We start from the raw sequence: 19,195 nt of genomic DNA on the forward strand, positions 1-19,195 counted from the left end.
AAAAGTGAAATGTTAACACCTGTTTGTCTTTATGCACTGCACTGCAAAACTGATTTGATCCATTATTAAAATTTTGCAGATTGTAACTGAAAAAATATATATATATTTTATATATCCGGATATATTTTGAAAACATGTAAATATATTAAGGGGGACATGACATATTTTCTGACATGAGATCACACTACACACACACAGAAACATTCAGGAGCACAGAAACTTATCAACGCTGCCCTGCGACTTTTAGATATAAAACAGTTTTGCTACCGAATCGCTAAATTATATTTCTCAGCAACTAGGGTGTTACATTGCTATTTTGAATAAGCTTTGTTGTTAAAGGGATAGGAAGATATTTGGAAGAATGATTGTAACCAAGCAGATCTCGTCCCACATCGACTAGCATAGTGGGAAAAAAAATACTATGGTAATCGATGGGGACGAGATTTGCTTGTTTACAAACATTCTTCCAAATATCTTCCATTGTGTTCAGAACAAAGAAATGTATACAGGTTTAGAACAACTTGAGGGTGAGTAAATAATGACTGTTAAATAATGATTTTTTCATTTTCATCAGATGCAGATATGAATTTCTCTCTCTCTCTCTCTACAATTAATTCAAATAAATGCTATAATTCATTAATTGAAATAAATGTAATCTTACGCACTACTTTATGTCTGATTCAAAGCAGGCAGAATGCTAGATATAACAAGCCGTAACCGACAAAAATAACCATCAGTTTTATCCTTCCGGTCAAATATTGTGCTGCAAACATCAATAACAGCTTTAACTTGTCAATGCTGGCCAATGACCATAGTATAAGCGGAATAATCTATGGCTAGCTGTGCATTAAACGCTTCGCTTCGCTTTTTCCCCCGATTATTTTCAACCCTCATTCTGATTCTCTGTCTGAATTTTTTATTTTTTTTTTTATTTTTTTGAAGGGGCAGCTCTTTTAAGGCTTGTCATTAAACGGCCACTGTTATGATTGGCTTATGTCATTGCACAGGACAGTAACAGTATCAACGCCCACTCTCTAATGCACATGTGTGTGTTTTGAAAATATTATCCATATAAAACTGCTATGTACAGACAAAACATTATGAAATCAAAGACTCTTAAGGCACGTGGTGTGAAAACTGTGATGTAGGACAGTAAAATATATTGAACATAGTGTACATTGATTCCCTCACAGACTGATTCTCATTTGTGGAAAGTGAAATATGGTGTCCACAGGCAAAAGTCTATACCCCCTGGGGGCTTTTGCCTCAGGCTTTGCAGCTTTTTTAACCTATTCACTATTTGCATTTTTTTTTTTTAAACCAAACTCCTTTTCTTTTTAAACAGTTTAGGCTGCTTTATATTTCTATAGGATATTTCAGAGAAGAAATCTGTTGAGGTTCATCTTGTGCAACTAGAGTTGCCTTGTGCTGCCTCTAGCTTAGTTAGTCAAATCACACCCTTATTCAGTTTTAAATCAAACCACTAATATGTTTGTGATGTTTTTAATATGTAAATATATAATAAAGTGATAATTATACCCTTAAAATAACCATAGCAACAGTACACTGCTGGAGCAATTTTATTTTATTTTTTTTTTTTTATAGGATCATCATTTGGCAGAATTTAGACCTACTGGGGCATTGAAGTTATGAAGGGGGCCAGTTTTATATATATATATATATATATATATATATATTGATTTATGATACATGTATTTCAAATACAAAATAGTATTTTTGTAATTTGTATTTGATAGGGTTGATGAAGATGGCTTTGTATTTTGTATCAAAATACTTTAGTGTTTTGTATTTTTGTAGTTTTAAAATACTGTGAAACACTTTGTAAGAAGTCTACATGATGACATCATAAAAATGCAGCCTCTGATTGGTGCTTAGTCTATAGTTTGCCCAGACTTGTTGAGTTCAGAACAGATGTTAAGTTTTGGTGTTCCTTTTAGTAGCTTAGGCTAAATATTTTACCAATTTACATAATGTTCTTGAAAACTATTATACCGAGCAGCAGCCCCCTATATTTATGATTTACAATCAATTGATTTATTAGTTAAATACTAGTTGCTATGAATAAAGGTGCCATCAGTTGTCCTCTTATGAATGACTTGTTTGTCATCAAGTCAGTGTTGCTGATGCAAAGTAGGCCCTTTGTTACCAAACACCAAGTAACTAAATTAGGATACAATTATAAATAATTTGCAAACTGTTAAAAATTAAACTGTTGGTTACTTTAAAACTAACCTTCATCTGGGAGATCACATGTGAATATTTCATCTGTTAAAGACACAATATGTAAATTTTCGCCACTAGAGGTCGCATATTCAGTTGCTTATCCTTGATTTTTAGGAATCATGGGATGTGTTGTTTTCACGTCTACAGCCAGTGGAAAAGAATCAGGATGGGACTCGGGCAGAAATAATGTTCATGGATGAGATTATTAAAGTTACTGTAATATGAAGCAGAGCAGGGCGAGTGATGTTGGAGCTTAATGAGACCATTGCTAATGAGAGACAAACGTGACACATGTCTTGAGAGCAGCAGAACTTTTATTATGCCGCAGTCGCTGCTTTCGCCTTTTTTGGTCTAGCGTATGTGAGGTAACACAGCGCTGTTTATCATATTAGATACATTTGAGTATTGAAAGTTGTTATAATGCTTCTCTGTGCGTTTGCTTGGCGGCTGCTATGAGACACTTGTTGCACACTACAGTAAGCTCGATCTTAGTAATGGTAAAACCTGGTACTCATGGTAAATCAAGAAAACGTATATAACATGATTAGTTTCCAGTCAATGAATGAATCCAAATAGTTATGAATCCAAATACAATGCGTCTTTGGTGTTTCCATGGTTTCTACAAAAACGGAAATTGAGGGTATGATGTCATTGATAGGCAACGCACGGACACAGTGCTTTAAAATTGCTTATTTCTCTGGATTTAAACATTCTTGGAAACATTTGGGATAATGTAAGTACACAAGCCAACAAAATATATAACATTGTTCTAGTGGTTTTTGGATTTTTAATCTAAAAATCCTACACATTGTGCCTTTAACTGGTTTCATATGTCAGATTTATTGCATGACTCGGGCAGAGGAAAGCTGTTGCTATCAAACATTGTTTGTTTAATCAACTGAGTCAGTGTAATGGTGAAGGGATCGATCAAATAGGCCAATTGATGGAAGGTTTGCGAAGAAATTTCATGCTCCCTTGTAAAAGTATTTTTTAGTATTTTTAAGATACAAAAATACAGTAGTTTATTTTTATATGGTGTGGCTGCTGTATTTTGTAATTTATTTTGATACACTTAAAATTAAGTTATTTGGTATTTTATTTAAAAAAAAAAAAAAAAAAAATATATATATATATATATATATATATATATATATATATATATATATATATATATATATATATATATATATATATATGTTTCCCAACCCTCTCTCTCTAACTAATTTTTCCTAGGGGGTGCGATTTATCTTAAGGAAAGGACTCCAAGCTGTTCAACATGACAGTGATTTGGCTACTTTAAGGATGCAAATGAAAAAGCACCGTTTTACATGCCAGCCTCGCTTCTCTCCTCACGTTCAGCACCCAGTTACTGAAAGAAAGGCAGAAGCCAAGCGCTTGGTGATTTTGCACTGCACGCACACTTTGTTTGCTTTGAAATGTAGGATCAAACAGGGCCATGCCGCACAAGGTTAGCCTGTTAGAGGACAAATATACTGTATCTGTCTCTCTTTCTCTCTTCCGCTCTCACACACACTCGCCTCACGTTTCCGCGCTCGCTTTCCAACGTGCTGCTTTGACGCCCAGATGTCTCTCCTCTCCTGTGCCCGGCTCCTTACACACAGTTACACGCTGCATACTAATAAACTTCAGCCTGAACGGGATGAACGAGACACAGAAATGTCGTTCATCTCTGTCACACGCTGATTCTCCTTCACGCAACATGTTGTGACATCCTTTTCCTCCCGTCTTTACGCATGTAAAGGACATTACGCATCGCCAAAACGATGTTATTTAGCACCACCGCGTCTTTAACGTCCACACTGCGTCGTTTATTTTTCTCGGAGCTTGTAATGAACGGATTGCTTTTGACGGGAACGTTTGACGGGTTTCTGAAGATGAATGGACCGTGAATGTGGACAAGATAAAATGACAAGGGGGTGTCCGGCTTTAAAATCTAAACATGTACGGGAAAATGTGCATTTATTATGAGTGATCTCTCATATTGACACGTCCTGTCAGTGCGAGTGTGTGTGTGAGAGAGAGCGGGCGCGTGCGCACGCGCGTGTATCCATCGCCTGTAGTCTATAGATCTGTGTTACTGCGCCAGGATGGAGATGACGCAAATGACCCAGCTCCCCAAAAAGTGTTTCAAGACGAACATGGCGGCAACTTAACACAGGACCCAAGATGATGATGATGATGAACAGCAGAGAAGATCGAAGGCAATCCGCCCAGATAGGGAAAGCGCAGCTCGTTCAGCGTCTTTCCTTCCCTTGAGGAGATACGGGGACACAGGCAGGAGCTTCGGGAACAGAGGAGGCATGTTGTCACACAGAAAGCGCTTTTTCTCCCGGGAGCCATGCGGAATAACGGAGATATGACCGCGCGCGGCTTTATCTAGCCCAGAGAGTCGGATACAGCTGCCGGGAGCGCTGTTTAACGGGAAGAAAACATTACAAATCAATGCATTTTGTGGCAGAGGAGCCGTCGCGGTGGAGTCGGCCAGTGCTGCTCTTTCCTGAAATATGACCAGGGGTGCTTGGACGTGTCGGCAGCAAGATGACGGCTTAAAAATCTGCTTCGCACCCCGAGAGGACGAAAAGCCATTATTCACCGATTCGGAAAGGGCCCAGAGATGGCGACTGTCCTTAGCCTCTCTTTTGTTTATCACCGTTTTGCTCTCTGATCATCTGTGGTTCTGCGCCGAGGCGAAACTGACGAGGACGCGAGACAAACGGATGGAGCACACGAACCATATACTTTCATCCAGCCATCAGAGAGAGCAGAGTCTTATTTTTATAGGCAATTCTACCAAACCTCTGTGGAGACTTGAAACTTGTCATCCTGACAGCCTCTCCAAAAACTGCTGGACTTTCGGCGAGGCGGAAGCCGTGTGCTCGGGCCTCTCCGAGTGGAACCTGAGCGATTTCTATCTTTCTTTTTGTAACTCCTACTCGCTTTTGGATTTGTTTCACGGGTTTGGGAGTCCGGACAATTTGACCTGTAACCTGGACATGGCTGATGCGTCGGGATGCAGCCAGTGCGTTCAGGCTTACCAACGCTACGACCGACGAGCTCAGGAGAAATACCGAGAGTTTGAGCTTTTGGTACAGAAATATGAAACGGATGTATATTCGGTGCGGACATGCATGGAAGAGTGCACGGTAGGTGTACGCTGCCTTTCTCTTTGGTGTTGGTATGTTTGTTGACGGCTTGTAACCGAAGCTCATGTATGCTGGCATCACATTTATTTCACATTAAGCGAATGAAAAAAGCACCACATGTGTACGCTCCGCTGTTTTGTCATATGCGCGCGAGAACGCGCGCGGATACACGGTGTGCGCGCACTTGAGGATTAATGGGAGGTGGATTTTATGGCACCCTGAATGCAAAAGTTTGGGTCACATGGAAAGGAGCTCATGGAAACGTCCAACAATATGTTTTCTGTGGTGTGTGTGTGTGTGCAGGTGATTCCTCCCTTAGTTGAAATTATGAAATTATGCAAATCCACTAAAGCGCATAGCATACTAATAGATGATCCATGACAGAAATACGAAGTGCTGGACAAGCTAATCAAAAATGTAGCTACTAGCTAGCAGAAAATAACTAAACTGAATTCTACTGTTTAGAGAAGGTAGAATTGCAGCTACCTCATATTGTTATAAATATAAAATATTAAAATAATTAGATGTAATTTGATCATTTTATCTAATACATTGTATTATTTTAAAAAATCCTAAAATTGGAATGCTATACAGCCAGTATTGTGAGTGTGCTCACGTGACAGCACTAGTTGAAACAGGCGAATGTGAGAATACAGCGTATCAGATGATAATGCTTAATAAGTAATGTCTATCATTAATTTACCTTGGAATGGCATGCAAATACCATGGTATTTCAAAGAATAACATGGTACATGTTGCAGTGATTCCTTTTGTTACCTTAAGTGTTTTTTTGTGTTGGTGTTATATAGTGCAATATTATCATGGAAAATGTAACGTTTTAGTGAGCGTCAATACTAGCTTAATCAACAAAATTGGTTGGCTAATAAGAAATGTAGTTAAACTGGTTAGAGCCTTTCTGAATCTGGCCTGGTTTGGGGCACTATCCAGCAAGCCAGGCAACCAGGAGACCACCTTAAACCAGTAAACTGTCTTAGGTTTGTTTAAGAGGTTTGTGTCCACAGGGGTTGCTCTCATAGTAGGTAATTACCTCAGTATGGAAGGACAAAGCTGAGGGCATGTCCTCTCATTTGAAACAGTCTGAGATTTATGGTTTTAGGTTTCCTGCAATCTGCAAAGATAAAGAACAACACAAAGATTGTGTATGAGGGAGAGTGAGATGGTGCAGTGCTTTATGGAATTTCAATAACGTTAATAGCGCAGCAGTGATTTTTCTGTGTAATCCCCGGAAGGCTATTCTGTTCTAGTCATTGTTCAGGTGTTTTTCCTCTTCAGTCATGGCGTTGAATAACTTTGCTGTTGCATATGCATGAAATAGGACTGTTGCTCTTAATAGAGCAGCAAAGAAGGGCATATGAAGCATGTCATTCTCAAACAATTTGCTATATCAAGGTGTTTGAGTTCATATTTCATGTGCTGTGGGTTGAGGAAACAAGGGCAAAATGTTCTGCCAAACCTACTGAAGGACACTTTGGAAAGTACATTACACACTGTTTCAGTGAGTGTGCAGCAGATTGTTGCATCTCGCTCTTCCTGTTTTTTTTTTTTGTTTGTTTGTTTTTTTCCTTCCACTATTCTCTCTTTCTTTGCATTCTTTATTTATGAATTTTTAGATTTGCTCAAGTTGAGAGTGGCTTGGTCCCTGTCCGTGGTGCTGAAACAAGTACATAGTAATGAATAAGACACAATCACACCTGGAAATGCAGAACAAAAACAATTCTTATTTTAAACCCATTTTCTCCCTAGTAACAGTCTAAAATATTTAATTCAAGCTGTATTTACGTCTAGGTGCTGCAATGCTGTTAATTTGATCTAATACATTGTATTATTTAAAAAATCCTAAAATTGGAATGCTATACAGCCAGTATTGTGAGTGTGCTCACGTGACAGCACTAGTTGAAACAGGCGAATGTGAGAATACAGCGTATCAGATGATAATGCTTAATAAGTAATGTCTATCATATTAATTTACCTTGGAATGGCATGCAAATACCATGGTATTTCAAAGAATAACATGGTACATGTTGCAGTGATTCCTTTTGGTACCTTAAGTGATTTTGTGTGTTAGTGTTATATAGTGCAATATTATCATGGAAAATGTAACGTTTTAGTGAGCGTCAATACTAGCTTAATCAACAAAATTGGTTGGCTAATAAGAAATGTAGTTAAACTGGTTAGAGCCTTTCTGAATCTGGCCTGGTTTGGGGCACTATCCAGCAAGCCAGGCAAAGAGGAGACCACCTTAAACCAGTAAACGGTTAGGTTTAACATTTTTAAACATGTTTTTCATGCCTGAACATTACAGAACTAGTACTATTTTGATGAATACAATTTGCAGTGTTTTGGATGCTAAAATAAATAGTCAATTACAGTAATTTAAAGTATTTCTCTTTAAGCAAAACTGAAGGCCGTGTTATATTGTGAACATAGTGCACATGAGATTGACTATATGGACTATCCTTGAGACCTTATTGGTTTTACTGTATAAAAAAGTAATACTGAATTAACTCAAGTATTAAGTGGCAGCCTTCATTGATACAGCATAACATTGCCATTAAATAATGATGATGGTGATCATCCGCTGGTGTTACTGAATTGAGGATTTTTAGCTTTCCTGGAATGCTGTATTAACCAATCAGAAGCCAGAACAAGAACAATTTGTTTAATAAATACTTCACTGAATAGAATATATTAATTTATCATGTCTTAGTTTTTAAATGCGTTTAGAAAAAAAAAAAAAAAAAAAGCCCTGAAGCATTAGTATGGACTATGCTCAAATTGCATATTACAGCTCTCACCAATTATTTACACTACTTCAGATGGCAGACAAATCCAATGCATAATCCATATTAATCCATAGATTGTTTAGACACTACACAAAATTACTCTTCCATATCCCAGTCTAAATCCAGGCAGTAAAGAACCTAAGACAGAACAGGAACTATCTGAAATAAATAGATTCATAATCCTCCATCTGTCTAAATGTGTGTGCGTGCATGTTTGAGAGGGAGTTAAGGAAAGTACAAGAAAACAAATTTGTATTTTGTTACCTCGTCCCTAGTTTCGGCCTCAGGCTGCATGGGCCGCCCACAGTCCGTTCACTGATGCATACTGCACACAAAACTACCAAGCTCTAATCTGATTGGCCAGCTTTAAGCATCATCCATATGTGTTTTTTTTTTATCATTTCACCTTCAAAAAGTCACGTTTACAAGGTAACTAGATATTCATGATCAGAAATACCCTGTATACAGTACTTTGTTTTCCTTATAGCTGTGAAATAATTTGTACTTATTACTCTAGAATGGACAGAAACTCTGATAAGAGTCTATACACCTTTACCATTATTTTTATTGTGTTTTCTGTGGAACCATTATTAACCAATTATCTATTATTATTATTATTATTATTATTATTATTATAGTGTAATAAATATGCCCTTTGCAAGGAGGTATAAACAAAACAAACTGTGATTGGTCACTTTATATGTCAATCATACAGTCTTTTCCTGTGTAAGTGGGTGGTTCCTGGCCAGAATACTCTGCAATGTGTACGGGATCTTATGCTGTTAGTCAAACGTCTGGCTAAACAAGACTACTATTTCACAAGAACGCTTAGTAGAGACAATCTTGTTCCTGCAAGGCTTTTTGTCGGTTAGAATGATTCTGATTGACTGATGTTGATTGACAGCTGCTAGTGGATACGAAGGGGCCCAGGTGTCCTCCTTTGAACATGAGCAGATTTTTTGAGAGGGTCAGTCTCAGGTCAACTTTAGAAGAGACTTGAATTTGTTAACCCTGTAAAGCCTGACAAATGGAATAATAGTCAAAAATCTCTTTTTTAATGGAACAGTTTTTTGAAAATTTACACAACCTAAACAAAAAAAAAAAACTGAGTAAACATATGAAATGTGATGTAGTTTCCGATAATGATATGGTCAAAAAGAAAGATAAAATTCAGATTTTTATGACCAAAACACTCGTTTTTACAACCCGAATTCCGGAAAAGTTGGGATGTTTTTTTAAATTTGAATAAAATGGAAACTAAAAGACTTTCAAATCACATGAGCCAATATTTTATTCAAAACAGAACATAGATAACATAACAAATGTTTAAACTGAGAAATTTTTATACACAAAATGAGCTAATTTCAAATTTGATGCCTGCTACAGGTCTCTAAATAGTTGGGACGGGGGCATGTTTACCATGGTGTAGCATCTCCTCTTCTCTTCAAAAAAGTTTGAAGACATCTGGGCATCAAGGTTATGAGTATCTGGAGTTTTGGTGTTGGAATTTGGTCCCATTCTTGCCTGATATAGGTTTCCAGCTGCTGAAGAGTTTGTGGTTGTCTTTGATGTATTTTTCGTTTAATGTTGCTCTAAAACCCATAGTGCCTTCCAAAACATGCAAGCTGCCCATACCGTATGCACTTATGCACCCCCATACCATCAAAGATGCTGGCTTTTCAACTGATCGCTGATAACACGCTGGAAGGTCTTCCTCCTCTTTAGCCCAGAGGACACGGCATCCGTGATTTCCAACAAGAATGTCGAATTTGGACTTGTCTGACCATAGAACACTTTCCCACTTGAAACAGTCTATTTTAAATGAGCCTTGGCCCACAGGACACGACTGCGCTTCTGGACCATGTTCACATATGGCTTCCTTTTTGCATGATAGGGCTTTAAATGGTATCTGCAGATGGCACGGCGGATTTTGTTTACACAAAATTGTATTCCTGGGCCCATTTAGTAATGTCATTGACACAATCATGCCGATGAGTGATGCAGTGTTGTCTGAGGGCCTGAAGACTACGGGCATCCAATAAAGGTCTTCGGCCTTTTCCCTTATGCACAGAGATTTCTCTACTTTCTCTGAATCTTTTGATGATGTTATGCACTGTAGATGATGAGATTTTGCAAAGCTTTTACATTTTGATGTTGAGGAACATTGTTTTTAAAGTATTCCACAATCTTTTTACACACTCTTTCACAGCTCTGCCCATCTTTACTTCTGAGAGACTCTGCCTCTCTAAGACATCCCTTTTATAGCTAACCATGTTACAGACCTGATATCAATTAACTAAATTAGTTGCTAGAAGTTCTCCCAGCTGAATCTTTTCAAAATTTCTTGCTTTTTCAGCCATTTGTTACCCCCGTGCCAACTTTTTTGAGACCTGTAGGAGGCATAAAATTTGAAATTAGCTGATTTTGTGCATAAAATTTTAAATTTTTTATGTTATCTATGTTCTATTGTGAATAAAATATTGGCTCATGTTATTTGAAAGTCTTTTAGTTTTAATTTTATTCAAACTTAAAAAAGAAACGTCCAACTTTTCCGGAATTCAGGTTGTATTGTGCGGCCAAAACATATGCAATATATTACAATGAGGATTGAGAGATGTACAAATAAACATTCCTCATAAACCTAATGTATCATATTTAATACTCACATTTTAACATGATTTTTTTTTTTTTACAAAATTATCTATGGATAATCAAGTAAACCTAAGTTGCTTCAGTCTAGTAAATGTTCATCTTGAATTATTACTAACAATATAAAAGTATAAGAATCAGTAAACATTTCACAGCAAAATGACAAGTGTACAATGACCTGAAAGAGGACATTTTAGAATCATACTAAAAAAGTGTAAACTATCAATCGGATGGCAGAAGGCATGTAGAAAATTGTGTACAACAGGTTTTTAAGCAAAGTTGTGATCATGTTGATAATTTATATGCATTTTAAATTTGATACAGTAGGGTTAATTTGCTTGGAAGAGAATATTTTCTCTGATCTGCATACATAAAATCCCCTTTTATTTAAGAAGAATGCATTGAAAATCCTTCCACTGTTTAAAAAGGAGACATGTAATCAACATACTAAATACTTGGTCCACAGAGAACGACTGGAATTGATACCTTGTTTTGTGTGTGTTTTTGCATTGTTAGCTGTGTGTGAATCGCAACTCATCTCCTTTTGTCCTCCTCCTTTTCATCAGCTAATCAGCGACAAGAATGCAGACTGTAAAAATTGTTGGAAGAATCACGTCGTCCTAATGATATAAAAATCTGATTCTGGGGAGTTGGCAGCCTTTTAACACAATCTGAATTGCAAATCTGTTCTTATGTTCGTGTGACCTTTGCACAAGCACTGCACTTTGTCTTTGAATTGGGGAATGTCAGTTTAATGACCCCTGCACTTCTTGAAGTGAAATTATATTTCAGGGGAAAACAATCATATCTCTCTTTGTCTCCTTTTCCCTTTTTTTCAAAGCATCTTTTCCACTTCTTCTCCCTCTCCCTGTGTGTTTGCTCGCCTCCTCACCTTCGTGGCCTGCACATTGTTGCACACAAGTGGGGAGATAATGACATTTTGGCGAGAAGCTGCCCTCTTGACAGCACGACAGTGTGACTTTGTAAGGGCGCTTTATTCACTGCCTAAGCCATGGCAACTGCAGAGGGAGCAGAATCCGGCCCTCTGCGTCCTCTTTCCTAGGGCATTAAATATGTATGGAACTAAAGAGGCATGGACCTGCCGGATCTCTGTTTGCAAGGAAAATTAATGAGACGGAAAGACAGCGATTTCCACCGTGCTGCCCCATGTATGCATCCGGGAACAGGCACTTTTGGCACTGAATATCGGTGGTGATTAACATACAGAGGGTGGGATTACACACCTTGTGGAGATCCATCATTTAATAATGAAGCGATCTTAAAGGTGAAGTTTTTTTTTCGAATGTGGAGCTACCAGCATTGAATGCAATGGTGAAATTATTATTGTTTTGATTTCTTGAACTCTCTACGTTCACCTACCACATATAAATAGTGTATAGCCAAATTCATGCCATTGTACATTTTGCTGTGTCAGGCTGGTCAAGATGTACATAGGAATGTTCTGATAGTTCCACAGTGATTGCGCTTTTTAGGTTGAAATTTGTGGTTCCAAAATAAAAGCTGTAGTTACCAGAAGATTGCCATGAAAAATATGGTAGCAACAACTTTTTTATGAATTTCACTTAAATTCATATAAATAAATAAATCAAATGTGGGAATTCTGGGAATATCAATTTACTGTAAATTATAAGATTACAATCTTTTTCACTTCTGAAAACTGTAAATTTAACAGTATTTTACTGTAAAATTATGCTTGTTAAATGATGTTCTGTTAGATCTATTATTTTTTTTTACTTTATATTGTAAGGACACTTACTGTTAACTAATTAACAGGTTTTTACTGTTGTATTTTGTACTATTAAAAGTGCATTACTGTTGATACTATATATTAAGCTGGGATAGAAAAAAGTATTTAAACATCCAAAAATATCACACAATTGGTGTCACTAATACTTGCTTGGATTATTTGTATTTACACTCTCAGGAGAACTTCTCAATAAAAAATTCCACCTAATTCACAAAACGGGCATGCACATAAATTAGTTCTTAACCTAGTTCTAATGTTAATGAATTGGGAGTATTCTAAATGACCGTGACCGTGTCCTCAAGGTTAGACATTTGCATAAAACACCCCCAAACCATCTCCATATAAGGGCTTTCCACACAACCTTTACAGCCTTTCGTCATTCTCAGCAAACATACGATACTCTTTAACCCTTTCAAGCATGAGTTTAAAATATTCCAACAGACCCCCCAGAGTGAGTTTTTTTAAGGCAACCGTTATTTTAGAACGTTGCACTTATTGTTTGCATGGTAGCGCATCATGCTTGCCACGTAACACACGGCAGCGACAATAATACTCTATGACAGATGGATCACTATTATTTTGTTTTTCCTTTTTTATTTAAAATATTCACAAACTTGCATACCAAGTCATCAACTATTTGATATTCCGATTCTCAAATATGTTTAAGTGAGTGTGTTTTGTCATTTAAAAACCTTTATAAATTATCTTTATCTTTATAAAGATAAAGATATCTTTATAACGCGGGATGGGCAGCACCATCTTTGCCCCGCAGTTCGCAGAGTCCTGTCAGTCAGATTTACAGCGCGTGAATTAATCAGTTTCTCCCAAATATATGCAAGTAAGTGGCTGGTGAACTGAAAGAATAATAGAGTAAACTTTATAGTTACTTAGGCCCATGTGTCTGATATGAATAAAATTCGGCAAATTATATTTGAATTAATTGTTATTGCTGCTTCCACTGATGTCTGACATCAGTGTGTATTTTATAAACTCTAAATGTACTGTTTTACTGGTGCTTATGTGTATTTAAATGTCTGAAATGGTGAGTGAATAAATGTATGTAGTTGCTGTGGAGTTGATTCAACTCATCGACTAGCATGTGCCGTCATGTTAATCTTTTGTGCAAATCCAGCGTTGAATTGACCCTCATTTGTGAAGCAGCGTAAAATGATGGCATTATAACAACACTCTACTACAACAACTCTTTCTCTAAAGCAGCCCAACATGGCTTCACCCCTTTGTTGCGTGTTCTCAGGGGCAGGGTTTATGTAAATTTTAGGGTTAGTGATGACACTAACTCGGGAAGAAGCTTGTTGTAGTCCTTACCAGGGTCACCGTGATTTTACCAAGTAAGACATGTTCCTGGATCAACATCTATGGCTGCGTTTACACTTGGCATTAATATGCGATCACTGTGATTCAATCAAGCAGATCAGATCATTAGCCAATCAGGACACAGCGCATTTATATTTGTTCACATTAAGTGGCCTCTGTATCTGGATAAATGATCGGATTTCTGTTTCCCGCAAAATATTTAAATTAGGCGCATTTGAAAGGCAGCCGTTTCAAATAGCTTCATAGCGTAAAACAACTTTCACTTTAGCCTCTATCAATGCAGTGCACATAGCACAAAATGTTTGTGATTTATTCTACAAAAGTACAATCGATCACAAATAGAGAACTTAATCTACCAATTTAAGTTTCCCAAAATCTTGTATGGTGAAAAAAAATTATTTTGACGCATTTCATGATTGAAAGGAGCGCATAAGCATTTGTTTGTGTAATATGTAATGGCAGAATCTGAACACTTTGTATTAAAGAAATAAAAGAACGCACATCACATTAAAGAGCATTAATTAGAACTAAACAAGGGTAGACTATACAACACCAGATAAGAGTAAAGACGATACAAATTAAACAGTGTCCTATTGCTTTCACTCACTTAGGCTACTTTACTTTCAACTTTACGTTTTTTTAAATGAAAAAATACCTTCAGAGTTGAAAAATAACTGGGTTTATCATGTTAAACATGTAACATCATCCAGGTTTAAAGTTAAGTTAAGCATGCAATATTGGAAATGAACTGAAACATTAAAAACATATGCGATCGCCTCGTTTAGATAATGTTGCACAATTAAAATGAAAAATGACACACAAGGTAGCCTATCATGTAAGTCTAAATAAACTGTTTTAAAGATAGACCTTTATTGTAAAGTTCAAAGTTTAATTTCTTGTCAAAACTGCATCTGTCCATTATTTTCAGCCACGCGGAGAGACTGGGCGGGGATTTAAATGACGTCGCCCTCTGAATGTAGATACGATAGCTGGATCGCGTTTACATTACACTGAGATCCGATCACAATGTGTCCTCAACTACCTCCGAACCAGGACACGTTGATCGGATAACATTCCGATCACAAACGCGTTTACACTTGTCTTTTCAATGTGTATGTGGACAACATCCAGATACAGGTCGCATGTTAATGCCAAGTGTAAACTCAGCCTTTGTTGTTCCTGGAACAACATTCCAATCAACCAGTCAGATTTGAGGTACAAGTTTACCGTTTATGTCAAGTTTAGGCTTACATCCAGGGTTAGGTGCTTCTTCTCTTTCCCCTTTGATTTTAGGGATAAGTTATGGGATTAGGATTAGGTTTAGGGGTAGGAATAGGGTTAAAGGGGTGGTTCAATGCGATTTCACTTTTTTAACTTTAGTTAGTGTGTAATGTTGCATCTTGAGCATAAATAATAATATATGCAAAGTTACAGCGCTGAAAGTTCAATGCAAACGGAGATATTGTCTTTTAAAGTTATGGCAGTTTAATGCCTACAAAAACGACCGGTTTGGACTACAACAAGCTTCTTCCCGGGTTGGTGACATCATAAACCCTGCAAAACACGCTCCCGGGAACATGCAACAAAGTGGGCGAGGCCATGTGGCGCAGCATAATGAAAGTTGTGTACACCGGGCGCGAGTAGCGCAACGCGTCAAAAGATAATAGAATGCTGTAAATTAAATACTACCTTTACAAAAATGCTACTACTCAGTCATGTATTTGACTACAGTAAAGCTTTAATCAGGATAAAACTGGATATTGAAAGCTAACAGCAGTGACAGCATATCTAAACACTATGACACAAATACAAAATGAAATACCATTCATAAACATCATCTGGGTCTGATTCGGGCTCAATTTGATACAGCAATATAATAAAATTGAGCATACAATATAACCGAAGTCTACGTAACCGGTAACAAATGGTAAGGGGCGTGGCGTTTCCGGACTCTTCAGCGAATCACGATGGCTCTGGATACACTGGGCCCGCTAACCAATCTGAGCACATTGCGTAATTCGGAGGGGGTGGCTTCATATAAGCAGGAAGTCAAACGAGCCGTTCATATGACAGTGGAAACAGAGGTGTAGAATAAAGGTAAAATATATGAAAAAATACAAATACAAACAAAGCGATTAAGTCATGTTAAACTGTGCCCCAAAACACAATCAAGCCTAGAAAAAAAACACTGAACCACCCCTTTAAAGGAACACTCCACTTTTTTTGAAAATAGGCGCATTTTCCAACTCCCCTAGAGTTAAACAGTTGAGTTTTACCGTTTGCAAATCCATTCAGCCGATCTCCGGTTCTGGCGGTACCACTTTTAGCATAGCTTAGCATAGTTCATTGAATCTGATTAGACCGTTAGCATCGCGCTTAAAAATGACCAAAGAGTTTTGATATTTTTCCTATTTAAAACTTGACTCTTCTGTAGTTAAATCGTGTACTAAGACCAACGGAAAATAAAAAGTTGTGATTTTCTAGGCTGATATGGCTAGGAACTATACTCTCATTCAGGCGTAATAATCAAGGAACTTTGCTGCCGTTCCATGGCTGCAGCAGTGCAATGATATTACGCAGCGCCCGTGAGCCCCTGCTTGCACAGGGAACGTGCCTTGCAACCATGGAGACGTATGTGAGAGACGCTGCGTAATATCATTGCACTGCTGCAGCCATGGAACGGCAGCAAAGTTCCTTGATTATTACGCCTGAATGAGAGTATAGTTCCTAGCCATATCAGCCTAGAAAATCGCAACTTTTCATTTTCTGTCGGTCTTAGTACACGATTTAACTACAGAAGAGTCAAGTTTTAAATAGGAAAAATATCAAAACTCTTTGGTCATTTTTAAGCGTGATGCTAACGGTCTAATCAGATTCAATGAACTATGCTAAGCTATGCTAAAAGTGGTACCGCCAGACCCGGAGATCGGCTGAATGGATTCGAAAACGGTAAAATTCAACTGTTTAACTATAGGGGAGTTGGAAAATGAGCCTATTTTCAAAAAAAGTGGAGTGTTCCTTTAAGACTAAATTTTCAGACTGGAATGTTGTTCCAGGATCAACAAAATATGTTGATCCAAGGAACATGTCTTACTTGGCAAAATCCAGGTGACCTCCCTAATAGCCATTTGTGAATTTTTTTTAATAAAACATCTCCATTTGCATTGAACTTTGAGTGTCATAACTTTGCAGATGTTGTTTATGCTCTAACAGCAACATTTACGTTTAAAAAGTAAAATCATAATCAACCACCCCTTTACGCATTCATAAGGCCATCTAGAGTATGTTATTTCTGTGTATGTGCGGTTTAAGTGGTTTAAGTTGATTCTAGTATGGAAGTTATTGATGAATCATTATTTGAGTTCCTGTTCACTGCACAAAAATGAGTCCTCTTTTTATGTTCCCCAGAAGAATGCAGAAGAAGTTGTTTTGGAACAAAGTAAGAACGAGTAAAACACTTTTCTCTTATGTATAAACTATTCATTTAAACATATGAGCAATCCATGCACAATTCACATGAGAAATATCCTTTCCACTGTACAAGCATCATTACTGTTATGGAAATATTTCTTAACCTCACCTACCCGTACACCAACACGCCCACCCACGCACACTCTCACACACACTGAACCCAGAGTAGAGAAAGAAACTGGCAAGAGTGAGTGTTTACTCTCCTCAGGTAGGGAATAATAGCTGCGGGGTTCGTCCACCTGCATCTAGGCACGGAAACCAAGCACATGGCCATAAACACACAGTAACCAGACCTTTCATTTAGCCCAGCCACTGCCTGAGCAGCAGGAACCTCCTTAATCCTTTCCAACTAGACCGGTCTCCAAATCGTTGAAATCAATGCTTCCTGCTCGAGTCCTCTTTAACCTTTCCAGGAAGGGCAGATGGCGAAAGGAAGGCTGGCTGACGAGGCTTCTTTGGCTCAGAGGCTCATATGCCACTCCGTGTCCCTGGAGTTGGCTTATCGTCCTCAGCCCTGGGGCCTTTTTGACACGGCACAGAGGCTCAGCGGAAAGCCAGAGGACAAAGCCAAGGATCACGATCCTATTCTACTGTCGCAGCACGGGCCAGAGATGCGCTCGCGGCACTTGTGTGATCGTTGTTTTCCCCTGCCTGGAACACTTGTAAAACCACAAACAATTACTGTCAGCTCTGTGCACACATGGGCGTATTTACCAATGTGTTGTGAATTCCCATTTAGAGACAAGACAGATATGAAAAGGAAGATAAATGAAGTTGGATGTGGGAAGTGTCTTTCCCTGTTTGAGTGAATGGTCATAAGCGAGCACAAAGTTATTTGCTCCGGCTTCATAATGAGGAGTTCAATGAGGAAACAAGTTAAAACAGACAGAGATGGGTGTGAAACTGCATGTTACTGTAAGGAGATGGAATATACAGATAGATCAGAGAGACCATGAAAACAGACAGTGATAAAGTGAGGTTTCTGTCACTAAAATATTTAGTGCCTGATTGATGTTACTAGCAGCAGACACTGTGGGACTCTCATAGGACTTTAAAGTCAGCATGAAACGGAAGTTGCAATAGGATTTTCTTCCCTATAGTGATATATATATATATATGTCTCAGTGAAATGATTTCTCAAATAAATAAATAAATTATAGTGCGGGACTTTGTCTATCAGGAATTGATTGGATGGTTGTGGTTTGCTATTGCTGTGATGTCATGTGAGTGACAGGTTGACAGGTTGTAAAGATCATGAGGGCACATGAATTAAAAAAAAAATAAATAAATAATGATGTGCACAGATAAATCATTTATAATTATTACTGCAATATTTCATAAAAACAAGAATTGTCCATTTTGCTCTCATGGTGACTTTAATGGAATGTAAATGGACTCACCTTACATTTGGGTTTGCTGAAGTGTGAGTCTGAGTTTTTTCAAGATATCCAATTTTCTCTCCACTTGGCATGTATAGATTTTTGTGAGAATTTCAGAGGTTCATTGCCAAAAATTCCCTGCTGGCCCAGAGCCTGTGTGAGAGAGTTTAAGAAAGACTGACAGAACAGTCATTTGTCCTATTGGGTCAGCGCTATTTATTACATTTTTTAAAAAGTTATGCTTTGTTTATTTGAACTACAAGTAGCTACAGATATTTTCTTCCATATTTTTTCCATATTCCATATCCTTTTTCGATATTCAGTTACACTCAAATGTACATCTATGTAATTCTATCAATCAGTTGTTTGAATGGAGGCAGA

At 37.7% G+C, this 19,195-nt stretch overlaps 1 protein-coding gene across 1 annotated transcript in view; it reads left to right on the plus strand.

Moving 5' to 3' along the window:
- The first annotated feature begins 4,769 nt into the window (after positions 1–4,769).
- The window catches only part of LOC137036346 (NALCN channel auxiliary factor 1), a 160,922-nt gene continuing 146,496 nt past the window's right edge, over positions 4,770–19,195 (plus strand). The window contains exon 1 of the mRNA XM_067410466.1: positions 4,770–5,408. Within this exon, the coding sequence (XP_067266567.1) occupies positions 4,770–5,408 (639 nt within the window). The remainder of the gene's footprint in view (positions 5,409–19,195) is intronic.

The sequence above is a fragment of the Chanodichthys erythropterus genome, chromosome 14 (genome assembly GCF_024489055.1).
Source record: "Chanodichthys erythropterus isolate Z2021 chromosome 14, ASM2448905v1, whole genome shotgun sequence".
NCBI classification, from domain to species: Eukaryota; Metazoa; Chordata; class Actinopteri; order Cypriniformes; family Xenocyprididae; genus Chanodichthys; species Chanodichthys erythropterus.